Consider the following 22,991-nt stretch of genomic DNA (forward strand, 5'->3'; position numbering starts at 1 on the left):
CTCCTATAAGCAGAGATTTCCACCCCCCACCCCGACCAGAGGTGACGCAATGTCCTCAAACACCACCACCACCCCCAATAAAAAAGAAAAGGGAAGGGGGAGCGTCTTGCAACCCCTTCGCTTCACACAAGTCCAGCCACTCCCTTTCCTCCCAGCCGCTTCCCATCCCTGCCCCCATCCCCTAAAAAGTTTGATGACCGCAAAGGAAACCGAAAAAAAAGTTGTCTTGCCCCAGTCCTGGCGGGCCATCAGCATCTCTTTTGTTCGCTGCGAACCCACAGTCCCCCGTGACGTCACCCGGAGCCCGGGCCAATCGGCGCGCGGTCGGCGGCCGCGGGCGGGGCGGGGACAGCCCAGCGGGTCTCTCCTCCCCCGCGCCCCAGGCCTCCAGCGGGGCGGGAGGGGACTGTCCCATATAAGCCCCGGCTCCCGGGGCTCGGACGCCCGCGCCGGCTGTGCTGCACAGGGGGAGGAGAGGGAACCCCAGGCGCGAGCGGGGAGAGGGGACCTGCAGCCACAACTTCTCTGGTCCTCTGCATCCCCTCTGTTCCTCCACCCGTCCCCTTCCCACCCTCTGGCCCCCACCTTATTGGAGGCGTCAACCCCCCGGAGGCATTGGAAGGGATTTTTCCCGCAGGTTGCGAAGGGAAGCAAACTTGGTGGCAACTTGCTTCCCGGTGAGGGCATCTCTTCCCCACCGTCTCAACATGCTCAGGGGTCCGGGGCCCGGGCTGCTGCTGCTGGCCGTCCTGTGCCTGGGGACAGCGGTGCCCTCCACGGGAGCCTCGAAGAGCAAGAGGCAGGCTCAGCAAATGATTCAGCCCCAGTCTCCGGTGGCTGTCAGTCAAAGCAAGCGTGAGTACTGACCGCGGGCTGAAACAGGCTGCCTCAGGGATGGGACCCTACAGCCGACCAAAGTTGGGGCTGAAGTTTTGTGCGCGCGCGTGTGTGCCAGTGTGTGCGCGCTTTACTGAGAGAAACCAGCTGTGCACACAAAAGGATCGAGTTTTGAGCAGGCTGCTTCTGAGGGCCTGAGATGATAAGATCATGCATTGGAGGACGGGGACTCTGCGACCTACCCGTGTTCTAATAAATTCTGCACGTTCAGATAGATTGTCCTTCTAGGAATTAACCAAAACTTGCTTTTAAAGAGAAATATGATGCATGTCTATAAATTTTCCGTCCAGGATTAGTGTGGTCCTTACTGCTACTTATTTCCTTCTGTTAAATAATTGGTCAAATATTTTCAACATGGGGGTGGAAAGGGGGTATTGAAATAGCTGTCTTGTTTGTAACTGACTTGGAAGAGATGTAATTGGTTCCAACCTCTTTAGGGCCGCTCAGGATAATTCACCAAGAACAGAGGTTGGAATTCTTTCCATTTTTCAAAGACACACCCTCCTTTTGCTTCGAGAAACCTGCTTAAAGTTGTCCTTTTTTACTATTACTCCAAAAGAATAGTTAAGTTCCTTGCAAGTTTTAAAAATGTGATTTCAATTGTCTGCCTTCCAAAATGTTTCCAACTTTTTTATGTAGACCCCTGGCCAGATGCAAATGACATCATTGTATATAACTTTTAGCAAAGTTGAAAGGAAAAAAATATACCTAAATATTCACATGAAGAAAATTCCATAATTTTGGGAAAAGGAGGAATGGAAATGTAGTAACGTTTTCCTTCAATTATTTGCAGCCGGTTGTTATGACAATGGAAAACACTATCAGATAAATCAACAGTGGGAGCGGACCTACCTGGGCAATGCCTTGATTTGTACTTGTTATGGAGGAAGCCGAGGTTTTAACTGCGAGAGTAAACCTGAAGGTAAGTGACCACAAACCCCATAGTTAGTATCTTTTAATACATGAAGTGGTAATTGTTAAACTTTGCATTCGTAAGTAAAACTACATACACCATTTTTCTAATAGAATTACCTGTCATTTCCTCTGAATAAACGTTTAAAAACTGCTTGTGTTTGCTTTTCACATGCTTTTACCTTTAAAACAAAGAAACGAATCTTTCCCAAATTAGTTCCTAGAGTCTTGTTTTTGCTTTACTCTCCCAGTTTTTGATGAGAAAATCAAAGATTTTGTGTGTCCTCTGACCAAAAAAAAAATTGCTTATAAAATTTTAATTTATTAGAAAGCAGTCTCAAATCTTAAACTGTTAGTTTATGAGCCAGAAAACACTTTGGGGACCTATATTATAAAATAATTTGTCAGCGGCAGTTAACACAAAACCACTAGCCACTTCAAAGTTCTCATTCCTTTGGGACCATTGACATTTTTCTTATAAATTATAGCAACTCTGTCAGAGAAGCACTCATGAGGGGAAAATGGAAATCATAGGATTAACAAATGTTAAGGCCTGGTGGGAGGTGGGGATCTTCAAATTGTTTCTTTGTTTTTGTTTTGTTTTGTTTTTGAGACAGAGTCTTGCTCTGTCACCAGGCTGGAGTGCAGTAGCATGATCTCAGCTCACTGCAACCTCTGCCTCCTGGGTTCAAGCAATTCTCCTGCCTCAGCCTCCTGAGTAGCTGGGATTACAGGCGCACACCACCACACCCAGCTAATTTTCGTATTTTTAGTAGGGACAGGGTTTCCCCATGTTGGTCAGGGTGGTCTCGAATTCCTGACCTCAGGTGATCTACCCGCCTTGGCCTCCCAAAGTACTGGGATAACAGGCTTGAGCCACTGTGCCCAGCCAGTTGTTTGCTTTTTATGTGAACCTTGGTTTGACTTCCTGAGTCAGAGATTGGGATCTGAAACCCTTCACAAATCTAGCTCTGTCATAAGTTAGTACTTCATATGGCCTTTTTCTAAGAGCCTGAGATTTCTTTACAATATGAATAATTTACAGAAAATTTGAGAATTTGTCAAGGTCAGAAACCATGGCCTTATTAGAGCCTAGGATAAAAATCTGTATCTCTCACTTCATTTTATTCTTTGAGTTGTACCATGTTACTTGTGGAATAGAAAAGTGGGTTTTCCTTTAGAGGGGATTAGTGAACTAGAAAAACTTGTACCTAAGTGAGGCTCACGTGGACTTTCCTTTTCCCCTCAGCTGAAGAGACTTGCTTTGACAAGTACACTGGGAACACTTACCGAGTGGGTGACACTTATGAGCGTCCTAAAGACTCCATGATCTGGGACTGTACCTGCATCGGGGCTGGGCGAGGGAGAATAAGCTGCACCATAGCAAGTAAGGAAGACACTGTGTAAAATGACGCCAAAATACCAAATATGAATGTCTCTGTTACCATCACTGTCATTTTCTGTTATCCATGACTGGATATTCCTAACTTTGGGATTTGGCCCTGGTGACCAGGTACTCTTAAGTGGTCACCCAACTGGTTCCTGTGTTTCTTAAAGACGGGTATGAGCACAGATGGAGTCAGTGTTTGATGTGTGTGCATTTATGAGTGTGTGTGCATTTATGAGTGTGTGTGCATTTATGAGTGTGTGTGTGCATTTATGAGTGTGTGTGCATTTATGAGTGTGTGTGTGCATTTATGAGTGTGTGTGCGTTTATGAGTGTGTGTGCGTTTATGAGTGTGTGTGCGTTTATGAGTGTGTGTGTTTGTGTACACAGTAGAACCAAGAGACCTCTTGGGTTCCATTTCAATAAGACATGCTTAGGGGAGTTGCCCATTTTAAATCACCTGGACATCTTCAAGCTAGACAAATCGTGAGACTTTTCTGCCGTGACTAGGAAGGTGTTCATGAAGAGTGAACAAGCCATGTGTTGTGTGATCTTCTTGTTTGCCATGCAGAGACCTCTTACACCTCACAGAAACAGTCTGGTTTCTTGGTGACCAGTAGGTTGTACCCAGGAAGCAGATGTCCCTATTCCAAGGGATAATACTAAATTATTAACCCAATCGTGTTTGCTAAGGAACTTTGGGAACCGGGTTGATTCTCATCAACTCCAGTTTAGCTAAGGCACTCTTTCCAGTATGATTCACTGAGTTACCAATAGATTCTATTAACATAGTATTTAAGTTTTTAGATCCATTCTTTAAATATAAGTCATCTTAAAGGCTTCTATTCAAAAGTGTTCCGTGTGAATAGGCCCAGTCAAGTTACCCCATACTTCATGTTAGGCTTTATCCAACTTTACAGGCAAATCGCAAGAGGCAAGGGTCCATAGTGTTTAGTCTAGTTCAGCATTTGAATGTGCCATTGGACTTAACACCTTAGAAAACTACCAGGATTTCCACACTTTATATGTATGCGTCTGTTTGCTTTCCCCCAAAATGACATTTCTATCCTAGGGTAAAATACAGGCTCTCCATGCTCCTAAAACCTGGAGTGCTATGCCTGCTGTGGCCTTTTCACTGAATTAGTCTCAGTCTTAGCCTGCTGTATGTGAGTGAAGACCAAGCCTCCCAGCCTTTCTTTTCTGCTTAGGACCCAATTTCCTGTGATCTCTCTGGGAAAGCAGGATTTTTGACCTCTTCCTTGCCATCCAGATTTCTCTGTAGTTTTCCATTGTGTTCTAAACAAGACACTTAATTGAATTGACTCCAAGTGACCAGACCTGTTAATGTTTCCCCTGTCTCTGATGGGAAAGCTGTTGTCTGTGTCTCTACTTTAGCCAACCTAAGTACCTACCATGGGTGGAACATGAGACCAAAAAAAAGAGAAAAATTGGTTCTGCCTTCTCCTAACATTTGTGTTGTATCTTCAACAGACCGCTGCCATGAAGGGGGTCAGTCCTACAAGATTGGTGACACCTGGAGGAGACCACACGAGACTGGTGGTTACATGTTAGAGTGTGTGTGTCTTGGTAATGGAAAAGGAGAATGGACCTGCAAGCCCATAGGTGTGTGAGTCTCAGGGCTGAGCCAGAGCTGGGATGCTTAGTTCTAATGTGGAGTTAGACCAGAATCACATCTACGTAGGTCATAGACCTGAATTCCAATGAAAACCAATGGGAATTTTATTTGAAATAATGAATTATTATAGAATCCATAGTCTTCTTACAGGAATCAGATCAAAAAGTACTGACTGCACATAGAAGTCTGAACTTTGCTTCAAAAGTATAGAGATTTAGAATGAAGTCATTTCTTTTACCTAATAGCTGATCCCAGATTCCTCTTTGGTCAAGATATAATTTATTTAAAAGAAAAAAATGACACTTTGGACACATTTCTCTATGGAATGTCCTGGACTGAAACATGAAATAGTGTGTGCTTGTCACACTCTGGTCATTTCTTTTCGAATTAAAACTTGTTGAGCTTCTTTGGGTCTCAGTCCTCAGTTGAATTCTGTAAGTATAAGCCTGAAAGTTTCTGGCTATAAATTTTACTCTGTTTATTTATCTTCTAATTTAGAGATTCTTGTCTTGTTTTGTATTGTTTTGCTTTCCAACATTTTAAAATAGCTTTTTTTTTTTTTTGTCATTGTATTTAGGCCACTCAAAATTCATAATTGGTCATTTGTAATTGGAATTTTGCATATTTAGTTCTCCCACAGACTAGTTATACACATAAATCCTTGCTACTGGAAATGCTGGTGGGAAGTTTGGGGCTCTCTGAAAATATGTAGTCCATGTACTTATTAGGAGAATGGAATTTCTGCCTGCCAACTCAGCTGGAGCTTTCTTTTGCCTTGGCTACTTACTGTGTGCTTAGATGCTGGGTGTGTCATTCTTTCTGAACAGAGTGCCACTTAAAAAAAATGTGGCTGAATTTTTGCTTACACACTACACTTTAAATTACAGGGAGCTTGCACAATTCAAAATAACCATTTTTTTTTCCTGTTTTTCTTCCAAATTTCCCTACAGCTGAGAAATGTTTTGATCATGCTGCTGGGACTTCCTATGTGGTCGGAGAAACCTGGGAGAAGCCCTACCAAGGCTGGATGATGGTAGATTGTACTTGCCTGGGAGAAGGCAGCGGACGCATCACGTGCACCTCTAGAAGTATGTTTTACATCCTTATGTTAAAGTCCAGGTATTGTTTTCTGGACTCGTAGAGAGACGGGTAATACTATGTCACTTAGAACCTATCCAGTATACCAGCATGCTTTGGTAACTTCTGGATGTCAAGAAAACTTTCATAACCAACTTACTCTGCATCTTCAGAGAAGACTACATAAATAGAAAAACATACCACTTCAATAAGGTTCAATCTCAGCTCACTGCCACTGACAAAGAGTTGAACAAAAGGTTTAGGTTTCCTTCTATGTTTGAAATTTAAATAAGGCACATTCATAGGCTAAATTGATAAAATTAAAAAGAATTTATCCCATACATTAAATGATCTACTCTGGAGTTAAGGATAGTATCTCTGACCCAACGCATTTTATTAGTGCTGTAAAGAAACTGGGCCCTGGCATCTTTACTGCTCCTTCTAAGATTGTCTTGGGGTCTTAATTGTTGCCTTTGGGTTTCAAGGCTCCTTTTTTGATATTTTACACTAATAACAACTAGAGAGTTTGTTGAAGTAAAATAGCCATTAACTGCTGGTGTTGTAAATAAGTTTAAAATCAAATCCAAATAATTTGAACCTATTTTATTTATCTGGCTGAAAACATTTAACTATCTTAACATAGCCATCATCCAAATTCAAATTCTTTGCTAACAAAAAAATAGGTCTCTCATGAAAAATGGTAACAATTTTGACCAAAACTTTCCCAGAAACTTGCTGGTTTATTAGCTATTTTGCATTTAAAATGTTACTGTGATCATCAGACTTCCAGGATCTTTGTGGCAATATTTTAGCTTAAGACAAATTAGATGTCTGACTCAAACCTTATCTATTATTTAGAACTCTTTAAATAGCAAGTTGGGAAAAGTTTCGGAAAGAGAAGTCATTTATTCCAGAAAATTTTATAAGCACTTACTTTGTTCGAGGTATTATAGGGGTGCAGATATGAACTGAACATTAGCTCAGCCTTCGAAGAGCACTTAGGGGGTCAGGGAGATGAGAAAGTCTTACACATATTTATCATCTGCAAAACACAATATTAAAAGTTTCAACAGAACTACTGAAAGTAGCACTATGAAGGTTCAGGGGATGATAATACTTTTAGCGGGGGAGTTGGGAAAAAGCTCTAATCAGTAATTATACCTTCACGCAAACTTCTGTTCTTGTGGGAGATGAATGCGAGTGTGTATTTGCTTGAACCTACATCGACTGTTAATTTTTTGTGTCTAACCCAGTAGTTGCAACAATATCTGATTCACAAAGAAATCAGATCCTCTATACTCACATCATGGTACAGAGCAAATCTGGATTATAATTTAAATAATCTATTTACCAGATAAATGAACACATAGACTAATGGTCATTTAGTTACAAATTATCATTTTATGTTGATCCCACTCTTCCATTGGAGGGCTAACACTGAATAATTTGGGGCTATTTTGCTAGTGATTTTTAAATACTGTAGGTGTTGGAGTATAGGGGAGGGGAAAATAACATTTTAGTAAAAGAAATTGTGCATCCTCTAAATTTTTTACATAACAAATGAAGAAAGAGATACTACCATCTTTTTATAGCTTCTTTGTATCCATTGGTGAAGACCCTTTAAGACCTGCTTGTCTCCCCATTGTTTTAAGTTTTTTTTGTTTGCTTATTTGTTTGTTTGTTTGTTTTGAGACAGAGTCTCGCCCTGTCGCCCAGGCTGGAGGGCAGTGGCGTGATCTCGGCTCATTGCAACCTCCACCTCCTGGTTCAAGCGATTCTCCTGCCTCAGCTTCCCGCATAGTTGGGATTACAGGGGCCCGCCACTATACCCGGCTAATTTTTTTTGTATTTTTAGTAGAGACGGGGGTTTCATCATGTTGCCCAGGCTGGTCTCGAACTCCTGACTGCAAATGATCCACCCTCCTAAAGTACTAGGATTGCAGGCATGAGCCACGGCACTCAGCCTGTTTATAGTTTTCTAAAGCAAGTTCCCTATTGAAAGGCAGGCCATCCCAGCACTTTGGGAGGCCGAGACAGGCGGATCACGAGGTCAGGAGATCGAGACCATCCTGGCTAACACGGTGAAACGCCGTCTCTTTTAAAAAACACAAAAAACTAGCCGGGCGAGGTGGTGGGCGCCTGTAGTCCCAGCTACTCGGGAGGCTGAAGCAGGAGAATGGCCTAAACCCAGGAGGCGAAGCTTGCAGTGAGCTGAGATCCGGCCACTGCAACCCAGCCTGGGTGACAGAGCAAGACTCCGTCTCAAAAAAAAAAAAAAAAAAAGAAAGGCAGGCCATAGACAGTGATGACTAGGAAAAGTCCTGGAAAAGCCTGAGAAGGAAAAAGATGAAATATAATGCTAGCCAAAGGAACGGTGTGAAAACAATGAATGAATGAATGAATGAATGAATGAACAAACGAATGAATGAATATGTTATTTGACAGAGAGATGAAACTAGACTAAACCATTCAGCTCCCTTTCCATTGTAACAAATATAATTTCATCTTTCAGAAGTGTAATACCTTGCAGCACTAGAGCTGAATATGAACCTATTAGCAAAAATAGATTACCAGGCATAGATAGCATTCCTTTTTTAAGTTTGAACTGACCACTTGCCACTCTTGACCTGATATATGTATTTATGTGCTTCCTTTGTGACACAGATAGATGCAACGATCAGGACACGAGGACGTCCTATAGAATTGGAGACACCTGGAGCAAGAAGGATAATCGAGGAAACCTGCTCCAGTGCATCTGCACAGGCAACGGCCGAGGAGAGTGGAAGTGTGAGAGGCACACCACTGTGCAGACCACATCGAGCGGTGAGGCACAGGACGAGCAGGGGCGGGAAACGGGGAAGCAGGTCAAGAAATATTTCCACAAATCCGTTTTTCCTTTGACATGCCATTTGGGGATAATTTGCAGGGTTTCAGTGAATAACCTAAGATCATTTAACACATTATGGGTTGTTAAAACTTTTTTTAATGTCAGGTTTTAACTTTTTGAGAAATAAATGAAAATTTGCAGGGTTTCAGTGAATAACCTAAGATCATTTAACACATTATGGGTTGTTAAAACTTTTTTTAATGTCAGGTTTTAACTTTTTGAGAAATAAATGAAAATGATGCAAATAAATCTTAGGGGGAAAAAAGCCAGATTTATCTCCAAAAGATAAAACTGAGTTTTAAAGAATCCTATCATCATAAAATCTACCATGGATAGATCACACACACACACACACACACACACACACACACACGTATTTTGAATATCCAAAGTTCATTTGAAAGGAAATGAGAGTTATAATTAATTAGATGACTACTTGGTTCTTCCCTAGGAAAGAACAAAAAAAGTACATTTGAGTTTTCTGTTGTTTTTTGTTTGTTTGTTTGTTTTTGAATGAAATATACTTCCCTGTTCCGACATTGAGCTCTTTTTGTAGTGGAAACCATCCTTCATATGTGGTTTCTATGCTCTGGCAAACTTTGTTACATTTTATAAAGTAATGCACAATCATTTTCTTCATGTATTGGCATTTGAAATTTTAGAAATTCAGAGAGGACCTGGAGATGGCCATGAAAGACATGATATCCAAGCATTCTTTTTAAAAAAACAAGTTTTAATCATTTTTGGCATAAGAACAAGATTTTTACATCATAAATGTTTCATAAAAATCTGAAGAGAGAAATATGGCCAACATGAATGTGCACTCCTCTCATTATTTTTAATACGTTTTGATCAACTTTTTACTATATGATGTGCCAGTATCATTATATAGTGTCTCAGCCATCCTTCAGTTAAAAATATTAATTGTTCTAATTTTTCTTCTTTTGATGAGTTTTTGTCTTGCTTTGGGCACTTACAAAGGTGAACAAGATTAGATTTGATATCTTTGAGTTATTTGATTATCATTAATAAAATTGCTACTGACCAAAAAAAGTTATAAATGTCAATCTACCAAAATAGATTAAAAGAGTAGGTGGGAATTAAATGGGGATAAATACTCAGTAAATGTTAGCTATATTTATGAATATTGCCAATACTGAAAAGACTCCATTGTTCAAAAAAGTTTGAAAAGCACTGGGTTAAACAAAATGGAACCTGCTCTGCAGAATTTGTATGTTCCTTTACATCATACTCTCCATGGTGGCGTGTAGGGGATGGGCGCCATGTCTCCCTAGTACGTTTGACCTTGGGATTCTTTGCCTGTGAACATCTTTGGGTTCTAGTGTTCAGCAGCACTTAGGGAGGCACTGAATTCAGTGTACCTTTGGTCTAGCATCAACCCTGATTCTGTTCTGCGGTGGGCCCTGGCCTCCAAGAGAACAGATATCTAAAAGTTGAAAGAAAAGATCGACACATCCTGTTGTATTGTTCTGAAAGGAAAGGTGTCTTAAGAGGATCGATTGGTTTTAGAAAAAGCACAACAGAATCGCAATAATACTGAGGAGAAATAAAATGTGGAAGGTGGAGGTGACCTCCAGAGAATCCAGGACAGCTGCCGAAGGCACCCTCTAATGAGCTCAGTTACACAGAAAAGCGAGGAGATGTTCAAGGTATCTGCTGTATGGAGTGGCAGGATGATGTCTGTGATTTAGAAATATAATCCTGGCCAGGTGTGGTGGCTCATGCCTATAATCCCAGCACTTTGGAAGGCCAAGGCGGGTGGATCACCTGAGTTCAGGAGTTCGAGACCAACCTGGCCAACATGGCAAAACCCCATCTCTACTAAAAATACAAAAAAAGGTCAGCCGGGCATGGTGGAATGTGCCTGTAATTCCAGCTACTCAGGAGGCTGAGGCAGGAGAATCGCTTAAACCCAGGAGGCAGAGGTTGCAGTGAGCCGAGATCACGCCACTGCACTCCAGTCTAGGCAACAGAGTGAGACTCCATCTCAAAAATAACCCCACAAAACAAACAAACAGAAATATAATCCCAGTAGCCCCAATTGAGCTGGAGGATGGAGACCACTTGGTAGACACTTGTGGATTATTTCCTAGACTAAATACAAAAGCAACTGCTGAATAAGGGACATTTTTCTTTTTCCAGTCCCAGGCCAGTAACGACATGGATTTCAGAGTGATCTCTGTGAGATCCTAAAGATCCTGACTGTAGAAAGTAGTGAATTGTCTTCTCTCACCCAGTTTCATGACCTTCCCTTCTCATGCCATTAGGATCTGGCCCCTTCACCGATGTTCGTGAAGCTGTTTACCAACCGCAGCCTCACCCCCAGCCGGCCCCCTATGGCCACTGTGTCACAGACAGTGGTGTGGTCTACTCTGTGGGGATGCAGTGGCTGAAGACACAAGGAAATAAGCAAATGCTTTGCATGTGCCTGGGCAATGGAGTCAGCTGCCAAGAGACAGGTATGCATTATCTTTTTGAAGAATAGGACTGATGGCTTTATTATTTAGTTTTTGAAGGACAATACATTCATTCAATGTGAAACAATAAAACAAACAAGAGAAGCTTGTAATCTTTACCACCCTGTGATAACAATCAGGGTTGGCATTTGAAACATTTTCTTCCAACCTTTTTAATTTATGTATTTTCTTTCTGGCGATGGGCATCATGGGTAAAGATTGTATTATCTTTATTTGTCTAAAGTGTTGTTACAAGAGAGCTGCTTTCTGAATGATCATCAAAATTTTATATTCTAAATCTCAATTTTCAGCAACTTTGTGATGTAAACATGTTCCAATAACCTAATATATGTATTCTGGGCTACAAATGTGGTAGTAACTATGGCAATAAAAATTGGTACACAATTCTCCCCCAGAATAGCCTTATATATTAATTTTTATGGCATAGATATAGCCATAAATATTATCCCAACATCCTTAAGCAGCATCCTTAATTGACCTGTATAAATATAGCTTTACAAATAGAGAAACTGAGGCATGGCAGCATGGTCATGAAGGATATCAGCAGAAGAACTCAGGTGTCATTCTATCCACAGTAGACGTGGATTCCTGAGTAATGCATTTAGACTGAAATTAACGATGATCATCTGTACTCATACTTTCTTCCTTTGAGGGCACAAGCTCAGTATCTCATTGAAGCCATAAATAAGCAGCTGCTAGTGGGAGATAAAGCATCTCTGTTTACTGACACTCCTTTGATTATGATTGTAGCTGTAACCCAGACTTATGGTGGCAACTCAAATGGAGAGCCATGTGTCTTACCATTCACCTACAATGGCAGGACGTTCTACTCCTGCACCACAGAAGGGCGACAGGACGGACATCTTTGGTGCAGCACAACTTCGAATTATGAGCAGGACCAGAAATATTCTTTCTGCACAGACCATACTGGTGAGTGTCCCAAGGGGGAGCCACAGAAGTGAAAAAAAAAACTCACTTGCATGCCCTATTTTTATTTGCCAGCATTCTAGCCATTTATTTTGAGGCTGCCCAAGAAGCATCGCTTTTGTTAAGTTTGGACTCAAGAGATAATGGAGCTCACATAACAGCTGAGGATTCTTCCGTCTTCCCCAGTACTGTTGGGAAATGACACCAAGGGAATAGCCTTCCAGTTCATTTGATTTAACACATTGGGATTATGATGTGATTAAAGATACTTGTATTTTGGAATCAGTAGATGATCCCACAGAGCTGAGGAATACACAGGATGAATATTTTAATGCCTTAGCTTATTTTCCAGTTAAAACAATGTCTTATTCAAAGCTATCATTTAATCTTTTGTGGGGGGTGCTGGGGAAATGACAGTGAAAATGGGATTTAAATCTGTTTTGAAGGTGAAGGTAAACATTATAAGAAGCTTAGAACTATATTATCAGATATTTTTTATTCTGAAATAGACTCTCTGAGAATTAGCTGCAGAAACTTGGTTCTCTCAGACCAGTAATTCTGTGTACATTGGAAAGCTCAGCGGTAATCTTTTCCTTCCTTGTTGTGTATTGTTCCTGGCAGTTTTGGTTCAGACTCGAGGAGGAAATTCCAATGGTGCCTTGTGCCACTTCCCCTTCCTATACAACAACCACAATTACACTGATTGCACTTCTGAGGGCAGAAGGGACAACATGAAGTGGTGTGGGACCACACAGAACTATGATGCCGACCAGAAGTTTGGATTCTGCCCCATGGCTGGTAAGATGAAGCCCTTGTGGGTTGTCTTGTTTGACAACTATTTAGGGAATAGAGACTAAAGACTAGTGTCCAGTTTACTCCTATTTCATTCATTAAGACAATTTTGAGACAACAGAAAACTTCATGTGAAGTGTGTGTGTGTGTGTGTGTGTGTGTGTGTGTGTGTGTGTGATGTTACATCATATACATAAGGATTGGGAAGAATAATTAGATAATTATTTATATAATTTTTAAACCTCATTGACATGATTTAGTGTCAAAAGTATAATTCCTTATTTCTAAGTCTGGAAATATGAATTTACACAGGTTTGTCTTTGTAAAGAGCACACAACTGAGTAGCTCACAACATTTAATATATATATGATGGCTTTAGTCACAGAGCTACAACATTGACACATGGTTGTGGTTTGATGGCATAAGCTCCAGCACTTATTAAAGAGTGCCAAAGTGACTAAAACTCAGTGTTTTCTAACAGGTAGGGAATCTCGCCTTTTTTTTTTTTTTTAAGGTTTCCAGTTTGTATAGATGGCGAACAAATGGAAACCAATATCTTTTACTTGTTTTCAGATTTCAAGAACCCCATAGATTCCCCTTGATTTTCCAGTTATAGAACCAAGAGCTTGTGCAGTAGGCACTGTCAAGAGTGACTGTGAGACAAAGAAACTGCTTACACTTTTATTTCTTTATTTCAACAAAAGAAAATGTTGAGTTTAGAAGAAAAAACCACTTTTGCTTGAAATTCTATATCCAAACACATAGTTTTTATTTGATCCAGAATAAATTGGAACTGGGAAAAGTTATGAAGCAGTAGTTAAATCCAGGCTTCTAGAACAGCATGAACCCTTTGTGTGAATGTGTAGGTATTATCTTAGTTTAACATCCCCTAACCCTTCCTGTAACTATTTTCTATGACATACTTCATGTTTGGACTACGTTTTCTGCCTCCAGGGCTCAAAAATTCTACCCCTTCACCTGACAGCACTTAGATTTCTTGGATGCACACAAAGCTTCTTCCCCAGTGAGAATTCTTGGGATGACCAAACTGAACGGATCCTATTGCACACATACCTGTTTAGACCTTGTGATCATTTATCAAGTGCCTTTCTCATCCATTTCCAAACAGCCCATGAGGAAATCTGCACAACCAATGAAGGGGTCATGTACCGCATTGGAGATCAGTGGGATAAGCAGCATGACATGGGCCACATGATGAGGTGCACGTGTGTTGGGAACGGTCGTGGGGAATGGACATGCATTGCCTACTCGCAGCTTCGAGGTACGCTGGCTGATTAATGAAAACATTTGAGATGGCAAAAGGTACAGAGAGGGAGACATTTTTTTAATGAAAACTTGCACTTTGCCACAAGCAGGGGAAGAAATACTCAATGCCACTTCATTCATTAGTCTACCATGCTTGGTAAGATAAGCCTTTCAGGCAGCCTGCTAAGACAAGCTGGCATAGCAATGCTAACGTCCTGAAACATTCCTAGGATGTAAGTACTTAGGCTGAGCCAAAAAGATGACTTCAAAAGTAAGAATGAAACATTTGATCCATTCAGCTTTAGGCTATGCCACTGGATTCATGTCTAGAAAAGATAGGATAATTTCTGTAAAGAAATGAAGACCTTGTTATTCTAAAATCAGATCCTTGCAGATCTAAATTTCAGGAAACAAATACATAGGGGACTAACTTTCCTTGTTCAGATTAGTTTTTCTCCTTTGCACCCAGCTGTATAATATGAGGAAGTATTGACTTATTTAAAGTGTTTTAGTTTTCCATTTCTTTGATTTGAAAAGTAATAGTTAGGGAGAACTCTGAGCTATTAATAATCTGTATGGCTAGTGTGTAGATATTGGTCTGAATTTGTTCTCCTTTTGTGGTGTCCAGTGGGTAACACCATCCAGGAGTAATAATTACCTGTGGTGTTGCAGAGCTGAAAGAGACCTTAATAACACATACAGACCTCACTCTATAGATCAAGAAGCTGAGACCCAAAAAGGAAAAAGTAATTTTCTCAGGATCTCTCAAAGAGTGAGCAACAGAGTTGGCCTAATTTATTTTAGCAATATGAATACTGTTGACATTTTATTTCCCAAATATATATATCTCTACCCCTTCCCCCTATTCCATAGACCAGACCACTACATCATGCTGGGTGTTAGATAAATATGTTTAATCTTCTTCTTATTTATCCTAACAAGCAGATATTTAAAGGAAATTACCAACTAAGCAAGAAACTTTCAGAAAGTAAGATGTATATTTGTTCAAATATTGGCTTTTCACAGGAAAGTGTATTTTACTACTTTTTTTTTTTTTGAGACGGAGTCTCGCTCTGTCGCCCAGGCTGGAATGCAGTGGCGTGATCTTACTCCCAGCTCCGTCTCCCAGGTTCATGCCATTCTCTGTAGTAGCTGGGACTACGGGCGCCCGCCACCACGCCCGGCTAGTATTTTTAGTAGAGAAGGGTTTCACCGTGTTAGCCAGGATGGTCTCCATCTCCTGACCTCATGATCCGCCCACCTCGGCCTCCCAAAGTGCTGGGATTACAGGCGTGAGCCACCGCGCCCGGCCATATCCTTTACTTGAGCATGCTGTAACCTCTGCAACAGTTACAGATTTTGGAGAGAAAAAAAAAATTTTTGGCAAAAATTGTATTAAAAAGGTTATTCTATGCTTGTAGAAAAGTTATTTTAGTGGAAGGTGTTGATAATCAAGCAGAAGTAGCTGTGTGCTTTGAGAAGCATACCTTTTTTCTTTCATCAATGGAACTTTAAAAAGTTTCTCACTCACCCACCTATTTCCTCAACAGATCAGTGCATTGTTGATGACATCACTTACAATGTGAATGACACATTCCACAAGCGTCATGAAGAGGGACACATGCTGAACTGTACATGCTTCGGTCAGGGTCGGGGCAGATGGAAGTGTGATCCCGTCGGTGAGTAGCCCCATTTCCCTAGATGAGTTTGCACAGGGAGAATGGTGAGCAAGTTTCAGATGAGAAAAGCTATGTGAAATCACGTGACTGAAGTTGGCTCCAGACTTTAATCAGTTGCTTGCAAAGAGCTTTGTAAAGTCTTCTCTCTAATACTGAACCAAAATATCTTGATATTGGTAGTCATCTGGTTTTTGCTGAATTTGATGACAAATTTAGGCTTATTTTAATTGAATGGAATTTATTCTTTGGTTTAGAATCATAAAGATAATTCATGCTATGAAAAGTATTGTTTCCTTTTTTTTTTTTTTTTTTTTTTTTGAGAGAGAGAGTTTCGCTCCTGTTGCCCAGGCTGGAGTGCAATGGCAGTCTCAGCTGACTGCAACCTCCGCTTCCTGGATTCAAGCAATTCTCCTGCCTCAGCCTCCCGAGTAGCTGGGATTACAGGCATGCGCCACCAGGCCCAGCTAATTTTGTATTTTTAGTAGAGACGGGGTTTCTCCATGTTGGTCAGGCTGCTCTCAAACTCTCTTCCTTACCAGCTGTGCAACAGCATGAGCAAAGGGTTGTACCAGTAAATATCGCCCACCAAAATACTCTAGGATTTGTTTGGCTGCCCTTCAAAATAGAACTAAGCAAATAGTGAAGGCTGAGCCTTAAAACAGCTGTGTTACCAGCACGACAAAGTTTAAGGTAATCCATTACTATTTTTTTTTTTTACCAAAAGAGACTGGTTGCTAACTAAGAAAACAAACTGATATCATCAGTTCGTTTAGTGTGAGATTGTGAGAACTGAGAGAGAAGCCTGAGAGGTTTTCTTAGAAGCTGCTCAGCAAGTACTCATAGTTAAAGTCTAGCTCTGTCATTTAAATGTCAAATTAGTTTCTTTAAATTTTGAAGAAGGAAAATGAAATTATTGCAGATTTTTTTCTTGCTATTCAAATGTTAAGCCAGTTACATTAATATGGGTAAAATAATATCTAATATTTAATATTAATATGTAGATTATCAATATACACTGAAATCCAAATCTTTACATTTTTATTTAGAAATATTACCCTTTAGAAAACTATTCCTCCTAATAGGTACTTTTTTTTATTATTATTACAAATTGTCCTGTAAGGTAAAGAATGTGAACAAAATACTTTTTTGACTGCATATATGTGTAAGGACAGTTGCAAATTTCTATTCAAACTAAATGTATGCTCTAGCACCCTGAAATTAAATTCATAGTTTTAAGTCTTCAAGGCTGTTTATCTTTTCCTTGCGTGTATTTTAGACCAATGCCAGGATTCAGAGACTGGGACATTTTATCAAATTGGAGATTCATGGGAGAAGTATGTGCATGGTGTCAGATACCAGTGCTACTGCTATGGCCGTGGCATTGGGGAGTGGCATTGCCAACCTTTACAGACCTATCCAAGTAAGTAGCTCTATTACTGCAAGTTGAGAACTGCCAATTGGGTTATAACAACAGGGCAGTGGTTATTAATGATCTCATGCCTAAGTTGGGGGTCTCCCCTCTTTCCCACCCTTTTCTCCTATTATTATCTAATAATTGAATTTTTCATTAAAATAACTTTTCTCTCTTCCTCTGTCAAGTAAAAGGTAGAGAAGGCTATGAAGATGTGCCTGTCTATAATTTTACTTCTTAACACTGTAAAATATGCCATTAGGTTAAGACACTCTGGCTGATTTCATCTTATATCCATACATGGAAATAAAAACCACCAAGTGAGTTATGCTGGGAGTAAAGGTTTGGGGTTTTATATTATGATTCTTAACAGAGAAGCTGTGTAGAGAGATGGCATGAAATGCAACCTAGGGTACGTGTTCATTCAACATGTCATCTAAGCTCCCTTTGTATCAAACTTCTCATTTATTTGATCAATTGCAGCCAGGAACACAGTATGTTGGGCCAAGGGTTGAGTAACTCGGTCAACTCTCTGCCCACACAGTTCAAACACCCTCAAATGTTTATTGCTGAGTTTTTCCAGGTCAAAAAGACATCATACCTAGCTGTAGGTGTAATTAATTCATTTGGGGGAAAAATTGCATTTAAATATTCACTGAGTGATTACAATAAAACATGTTACTAAAACATGAAAGGCTAATTAAAAGACATCAGTTATTTGAGCAACTGCTGAGGTACAAAATCTCCAAAGTCTTCACTAATGTTTGACTTAAAATATGGCCTACATTCAGAAATAAAAAAGAGTTTCAGGGTGTCAGAATCTGCATGTGACAGAAATTAAGATTAAATTAACTCTGTAATAAGAGATTCACTGTGACAGAGAACAAGCTATGGGAACAACTTGGCCAAAGGTAGTGTTAGCCAAGCCTCACTCCTCCATTTCCTCATCTGTAATATGGGGAGATTGTAGCTGATTACCTTTAAAGTTCCATCCTAAGTACTAAACACCCAGATGCACCTTTTCTGGGAACTTGGAAGATTCTGCTTTTCCCAACCCTCAGACACTGTCAGTGCTGGGGAAGGTGACTTTGCTTTTGAAGGCTTATAGCACAGATTGATCAACCTCCTAAGTTGTATTTCTTGGAGGATTTGGGTGTAGGAATCACTTAATGTTTTGTAACTTAATATATGCTTGCTGGAAGCATTTAGGTGGACATGTTAGAGATAAAATCCGTAAAGGAAGGAATCCTTGAGTTATTGGAGTTTTACATGTTGACCTTACTCCTACTCTTTAAAAAGGAGAACAGCAAGAGCCCACTGAGCACAGAGGCAATTTTGGAGGGAAGAGATTGGCATTTGACCTCAGATACGCTCTTTGGTGCTTATCTGTATCTCTGGTTTGCTCAGTGGCCTAGCATGTAGGGCTTTAAGAGTGTGGTGAGAATAAAGGAACAACAGATTACCAATAGATTGTCTCTGAGTTCTGCCCTGTTTGTTCCTCCTACAGAGAACTTGGTAGAGTTGTTCAAACTAGCAAAAGATAAGAGACATTTGGTTTGTCAATAAGCAACTAGAAAAGCACAGATCTCAGCAAAATAAATAGAGAAAAAAAGGACTGAGTCGAAAAATCATAAATGTTTAACTTCTCCAAGGACACTACTATTGGAAATTACTCAGTTAGACTTTATTTTAAACTAATTTTAAAAGTGTAGACATTATACTATCTCCTTTTTTTGGTATCATCTCAACCATTTTATTGTTAGTTAATTCATATTGAATAAGAGAGGGAGTAAAGATTTCACAATGGCAATAGCTAGTATATGCCAATTAAGTTAACTTAAAAAGTTATACCAACTACCAGTAGCAAAAGGATTATCAAAAATTTAAATCTAATAATGTAAAAGATGTCATAATTTTTAACTTTTCTGTCTTCAAAGGTACGTAATATAAGCTAGAGTAATTATATGTAGTATAAGCTAGTATAGAGGAATTTAATTGATCTAAGAAATAACTGTCACAGTCTCTACTTCCTGAACAAAAACATGCTAAATTCCATTGCTGTTCAGTCCATTTCCTTTAAAGGTGGGCTATGGCACAAGGCTAAATTTTAAAACGCAGAATTTCAGACCAGTGCTTAAAATCTTATGAAAGCAAAAGGGACCCGTAGTTTTGTTCCACTTTGGTTGGGGTAAAAACCATTGCAGTACCCTTTTTCCTTCCTTTCCCTGCCCGTTTTTATCCTCCTCCTTGTGTCCTTGTGGATGTAGAAATATGATTAGGCTTAGAGGTGAACAGTAAAGGTCATTTATGTTGCTTTTTTAAAACTTAGTAGACATTTAACCATTATAAGCTTTTCCCCCCTCAAAATCGTGATTGACAAAACTAAATAAACTGTGTATCAGATGTCTCTTTATAGAGGAAATTGTAGACGGATTTCTTTAAAGGATCAATATTTAAATAACCCTATGCCAATTATCATAAATAATTAAGGACATGATATTCCTAGCTTTCCTGATCTACATGGAAGTACGTTAAATAGTCACATCTCCAAAATTTTTCTTGAATTGTTGTCTTTAAAAATGTGTTTCCCTTTGTAAGGATCTTCATAAACAGAAGGGGCAATTCAAACAGGGACATGGAATTGACTTAGGCCAATTGATTAAAACAAACATCCTATGTGTTCTGTGAAATGCATACAACTTTAAAATGAAAAACTGATAATTTTATGCATTCTGGTATTTTGGTATTCATGTGGCTTGGAAATATGTGCATTAAATGGAATTACGATTCAAAGTATTTGTTAATCTTCAACCAACCCGGAATTGTTACTGGTGTAGAAGTGAGCATATTGTTTTGGAATTTCTGAATCTACATGGATATCCAAGTTATATGTTTTTTTCTGCTACAGAAAGCTTTGTTTTCAAAGAGAATTTAACAGCTTAGATAATAAAGCTTGAAAATCAATGTAGTTTTTCCTAGAAGCTTTCAGAAAACTTAAATCTGTTAATAATCTGGTGAAGTGCTTTATTACACATGCAAAATTTTGCTCTGTTTGACAGAGTGTCAGTTAAAAATTCTTGAAAAGGTTATTATAAGACATGATTTTTATTTCTAGTAATTTAAACATTGACTGACATCATAAAGATAGTGTTTTAAGAAAAGATAGTTTTCTGTTCTGCAAGCATAAATTTTCTAGCTATTTCATTATTATCTTAAATGGAGTTAACACTATTTAGAAATTGATGCTACTTCCCTTATTTTCCTTTTTTTTTTAGACAAAAGAACCAAAACCATACTTTAAATTTTGTTGATAGCAGTGATAAACATCAAGATGTAGAAATACGGAATTTAGTATATACTTCATAAAGTCATTTCTGTTGATAACTGATTTTGGAAAAAAATAAGTTTAATCACTTAATAATTTTATGGATCAATGGTGTGATTTGGGAATACACTTCTTGAATAAAAATAAAACGAGATGTTTTTTCCAAACTGATAGATTGCTTAGACTGATGAGAAATAAAACTAGGTCTTTAATTATTACCTTTGCCTATTTGTCTAAGATTCTACCCCCATTTAGAAATGTGTTTGTTTTACATCATCTCATATGGCCTTTGGAATGTTGTTTCCTTCTTAGGTAGTAGATTCATTCTTGATGAAAACCTTCCAAAATTAGAATTTGCTTTAAAAGAGGCTCAATACAATAAGTAAATGAAGTTTGCATTCTGTATTACATTATTTTTATAGGATCGTTTCACAATTTTCTCATAATTCTTACTTTGATAATAGAGAAAATAAAAGCAAGCCAAGAGACTTTTTTTAAAAATGTATTTTATTTGCTATAAACAACTACGATTTGCATTTCTCATATGAAGAACAGTAATTATCAGCTAAAAATGGATTTGCTGCATTGATTTTCAACGTAAATATTTAAAAGATTAACTAATCCCAAATAATTTTACTATACTCACATTTAACGACAAGCAAAGCTGTTTGTAATGATGACTGTCCATGTACACAGTTTTAAGTTGGAGTGAATATCTAAGATAATTAAATGTTACATTTTCATTTCCAGGCTCAAGTGGTCCTGTCCAAGTATTTATCACTGAGACTCCGAGTCAGCCCAACTCTCACCCCATCCAGTGGAATGCACCACAGCCGTCTCACATTTCCAAGTACATTCTCAGGTGGAGGCCTGTGAGTATCCCACCCAGAAACCTTGGATACTGAGTCTCCTGACCTTATCAAATTCTGATGGTTTCTTTTTTTCCCAGCTTTTGAGCCAATAAGTCTGATTAACTATTCCTATAGCCTTTATTATATTTGCTTAGTGAACAAACAATATGTGCTCAATTAAATTGACTTGTAGACTGAGGGGATTTTGGTTTTGGGTTCTTTTTTTTTTTTTTTTTTTTTTTTTTTTTTGCAGTGGGGCGGGGGTGGCTGGTATTTGGAAGAATTTAGCTCTTTATGTTAGAGAAATCTTTTTTGTAAGGACTTAGAACTGATAATGCTTAAAATTGTTCTTGGCCAATGTGGGAAGAGAATCTAAGGTTTTTATATGTCTTGCAACCTCATCAAAGGAAAATTACTGGTGTCATTTTCATAATTTGAAAAAAAAATAGCTAAATTAATATATTTCTTTTTTGATTCACTTTTAAAGTGATCATTTTTAAAATTTTACTTTTGATCTACTGAATTTATTTAGATAGAAGGAAAAGAGATGATGGGAGGGAAGTTTAGATGAAGGATGACAGTTGGTTTATTTAAACAGTAGCCCTGTGATTTCCTAATGAGAAGTGACTAGAAATTGAAGAAACCAAATAAGGAGGATATTGGTCTATTTAGTTTTAGTTTCTCTTACTCTCTAAACCCTGCCCTGTTTAACTCCAAAGTTCATGGCTCATAATTTGAGAAACACTATTTTAAACATAGAAGAAAAAAATGTCCATTTTAAATCATAGCTATTGAATTCCACAATTAAAAACAAACAAACAAAATTTGACCAACCCAGGCAGTTAAATTTAAACTCTTCGGGAAAAATTTAAACTGTTAAAATTATTCTTTTTCTAAATTCCTAAAGCAGAGGGACAGAATTTTTCAGATTTAAAAGAGCCTCCTAGGTGCCCAGAAAAATTAGCAGAAAGAACCACGTCTAGACACATCTTTGATGTGTCAGAGTTCCAAGGATAAAAAGAAACTTTTAAAGTCTTCCATACTCAGCCAGATTATCAATCAAATATGAGGGCACATTAATATTTTCAGACAGATTTTTGGTAGTTTATTTTCCATACATCCTTTTCCTTAAGAGTATTTGTAGATACACTCCAGAAAAACAAGAGTGAAATAAGAAGAAAGTTGTGGGGTCCAGCAAACAGTGCTTCCAAATCAGACCCCTGATAGTGGTGGAAAACTTTGCAATGTAGTAACTGCATAGCTGGCTTAGAGGGCAACCAATACAGATGGAACAGAAAGATGAGGATGGGATTGAGGGATCAGGGATTGAGGTCTCCAAGAATAAAGAGAGACTTCACAGAAAAAGCAGGCTTGGGGATAATTAATCACAGGGGCAAATAATGCAGTTAAAATAATAACATGACAATCAGGTGGAGGAATGTATAA

At 38.9% G+C, this 22,991-nt stretch overlaps 1 protein-coding gene across 30 annotated transcripts in view; it reads left to right on the plus strand.

Annotated features, from left to right (window-relative positions):
* Positions 1–337: 337 nt before the first annotated feature.
* The window catches only part of FN1 (fibronectin 1), a 75,939-nt gene continuing 53,285 nt past the window's right edge, over positions 338–22,991 (plus strand). For 29 of the 30 annotated variants that reach the window (XM_050751211.1, XM_050751214.1, XM_050751216.1 and 26 more), the window contains exons 1-13: positions 434–855; positions 1,691–1,819; positions 3,059–3,196; positions 4,688–4,819; positions 5,783–5,920; positions 8,574–8,732; positions 11,085–11,276; positions 12,045–12,224; positions 12,843–13,019; positions 14,143–14,295; positions 15,830–15,958; positions 17,235–17,378; positions 21,445–21,566. In XM_050751211.1, the coding sequence (XP_050607168.1) occupies positions 708–855; positions 1,691–1,819; positions 3,059–3,196; positions 4,688–4,819; positions 5,783–5,920; positions 8,574–8,732; positions 11,085–11,276; positions 12,045–12,224; positions 12,843–13,019; positions 14,143–14,295; positions 15,830–15,958; positions 17,235–17,378; positions 21,445–21,566 (1,941 nt within the window). In that variant the 5' untranslated portion in view covers positions 434–707. Of the gene's footprint in view, positions 856–1,690; positions 1,820–3,058; positions 3,197–4,687; positions 4,820–5,782; positions 5,921–8,573; positions 8,733–11,084; positions 11,277–12,044; positions 12,225–12,842; positions 13,020–14,142; positions 14,296–15,829; positions 15,959–17,234; positions 17,379–21,444; positions 21,567–22,991 lie in introns of all 30 variants that reach the window. The other variant, XM_050751210.1, reaches the window with a different exon arrangement.

The sequence above is a fragment of the Macaca thibetana genome, chromosome 12, assembly GCF_024542745.1.
Source record: "Macaca thibetana thibetana isolate TM-01 chromosome 12, ASM2454274v1, whole genome shotgun sequence".
Classification (NCBI taxonomy): Eukaryota; Metazoa; Chordata; class Mammalia; order Primates; family Cercopithecidae; genus Macaca; species Macaca thibetana.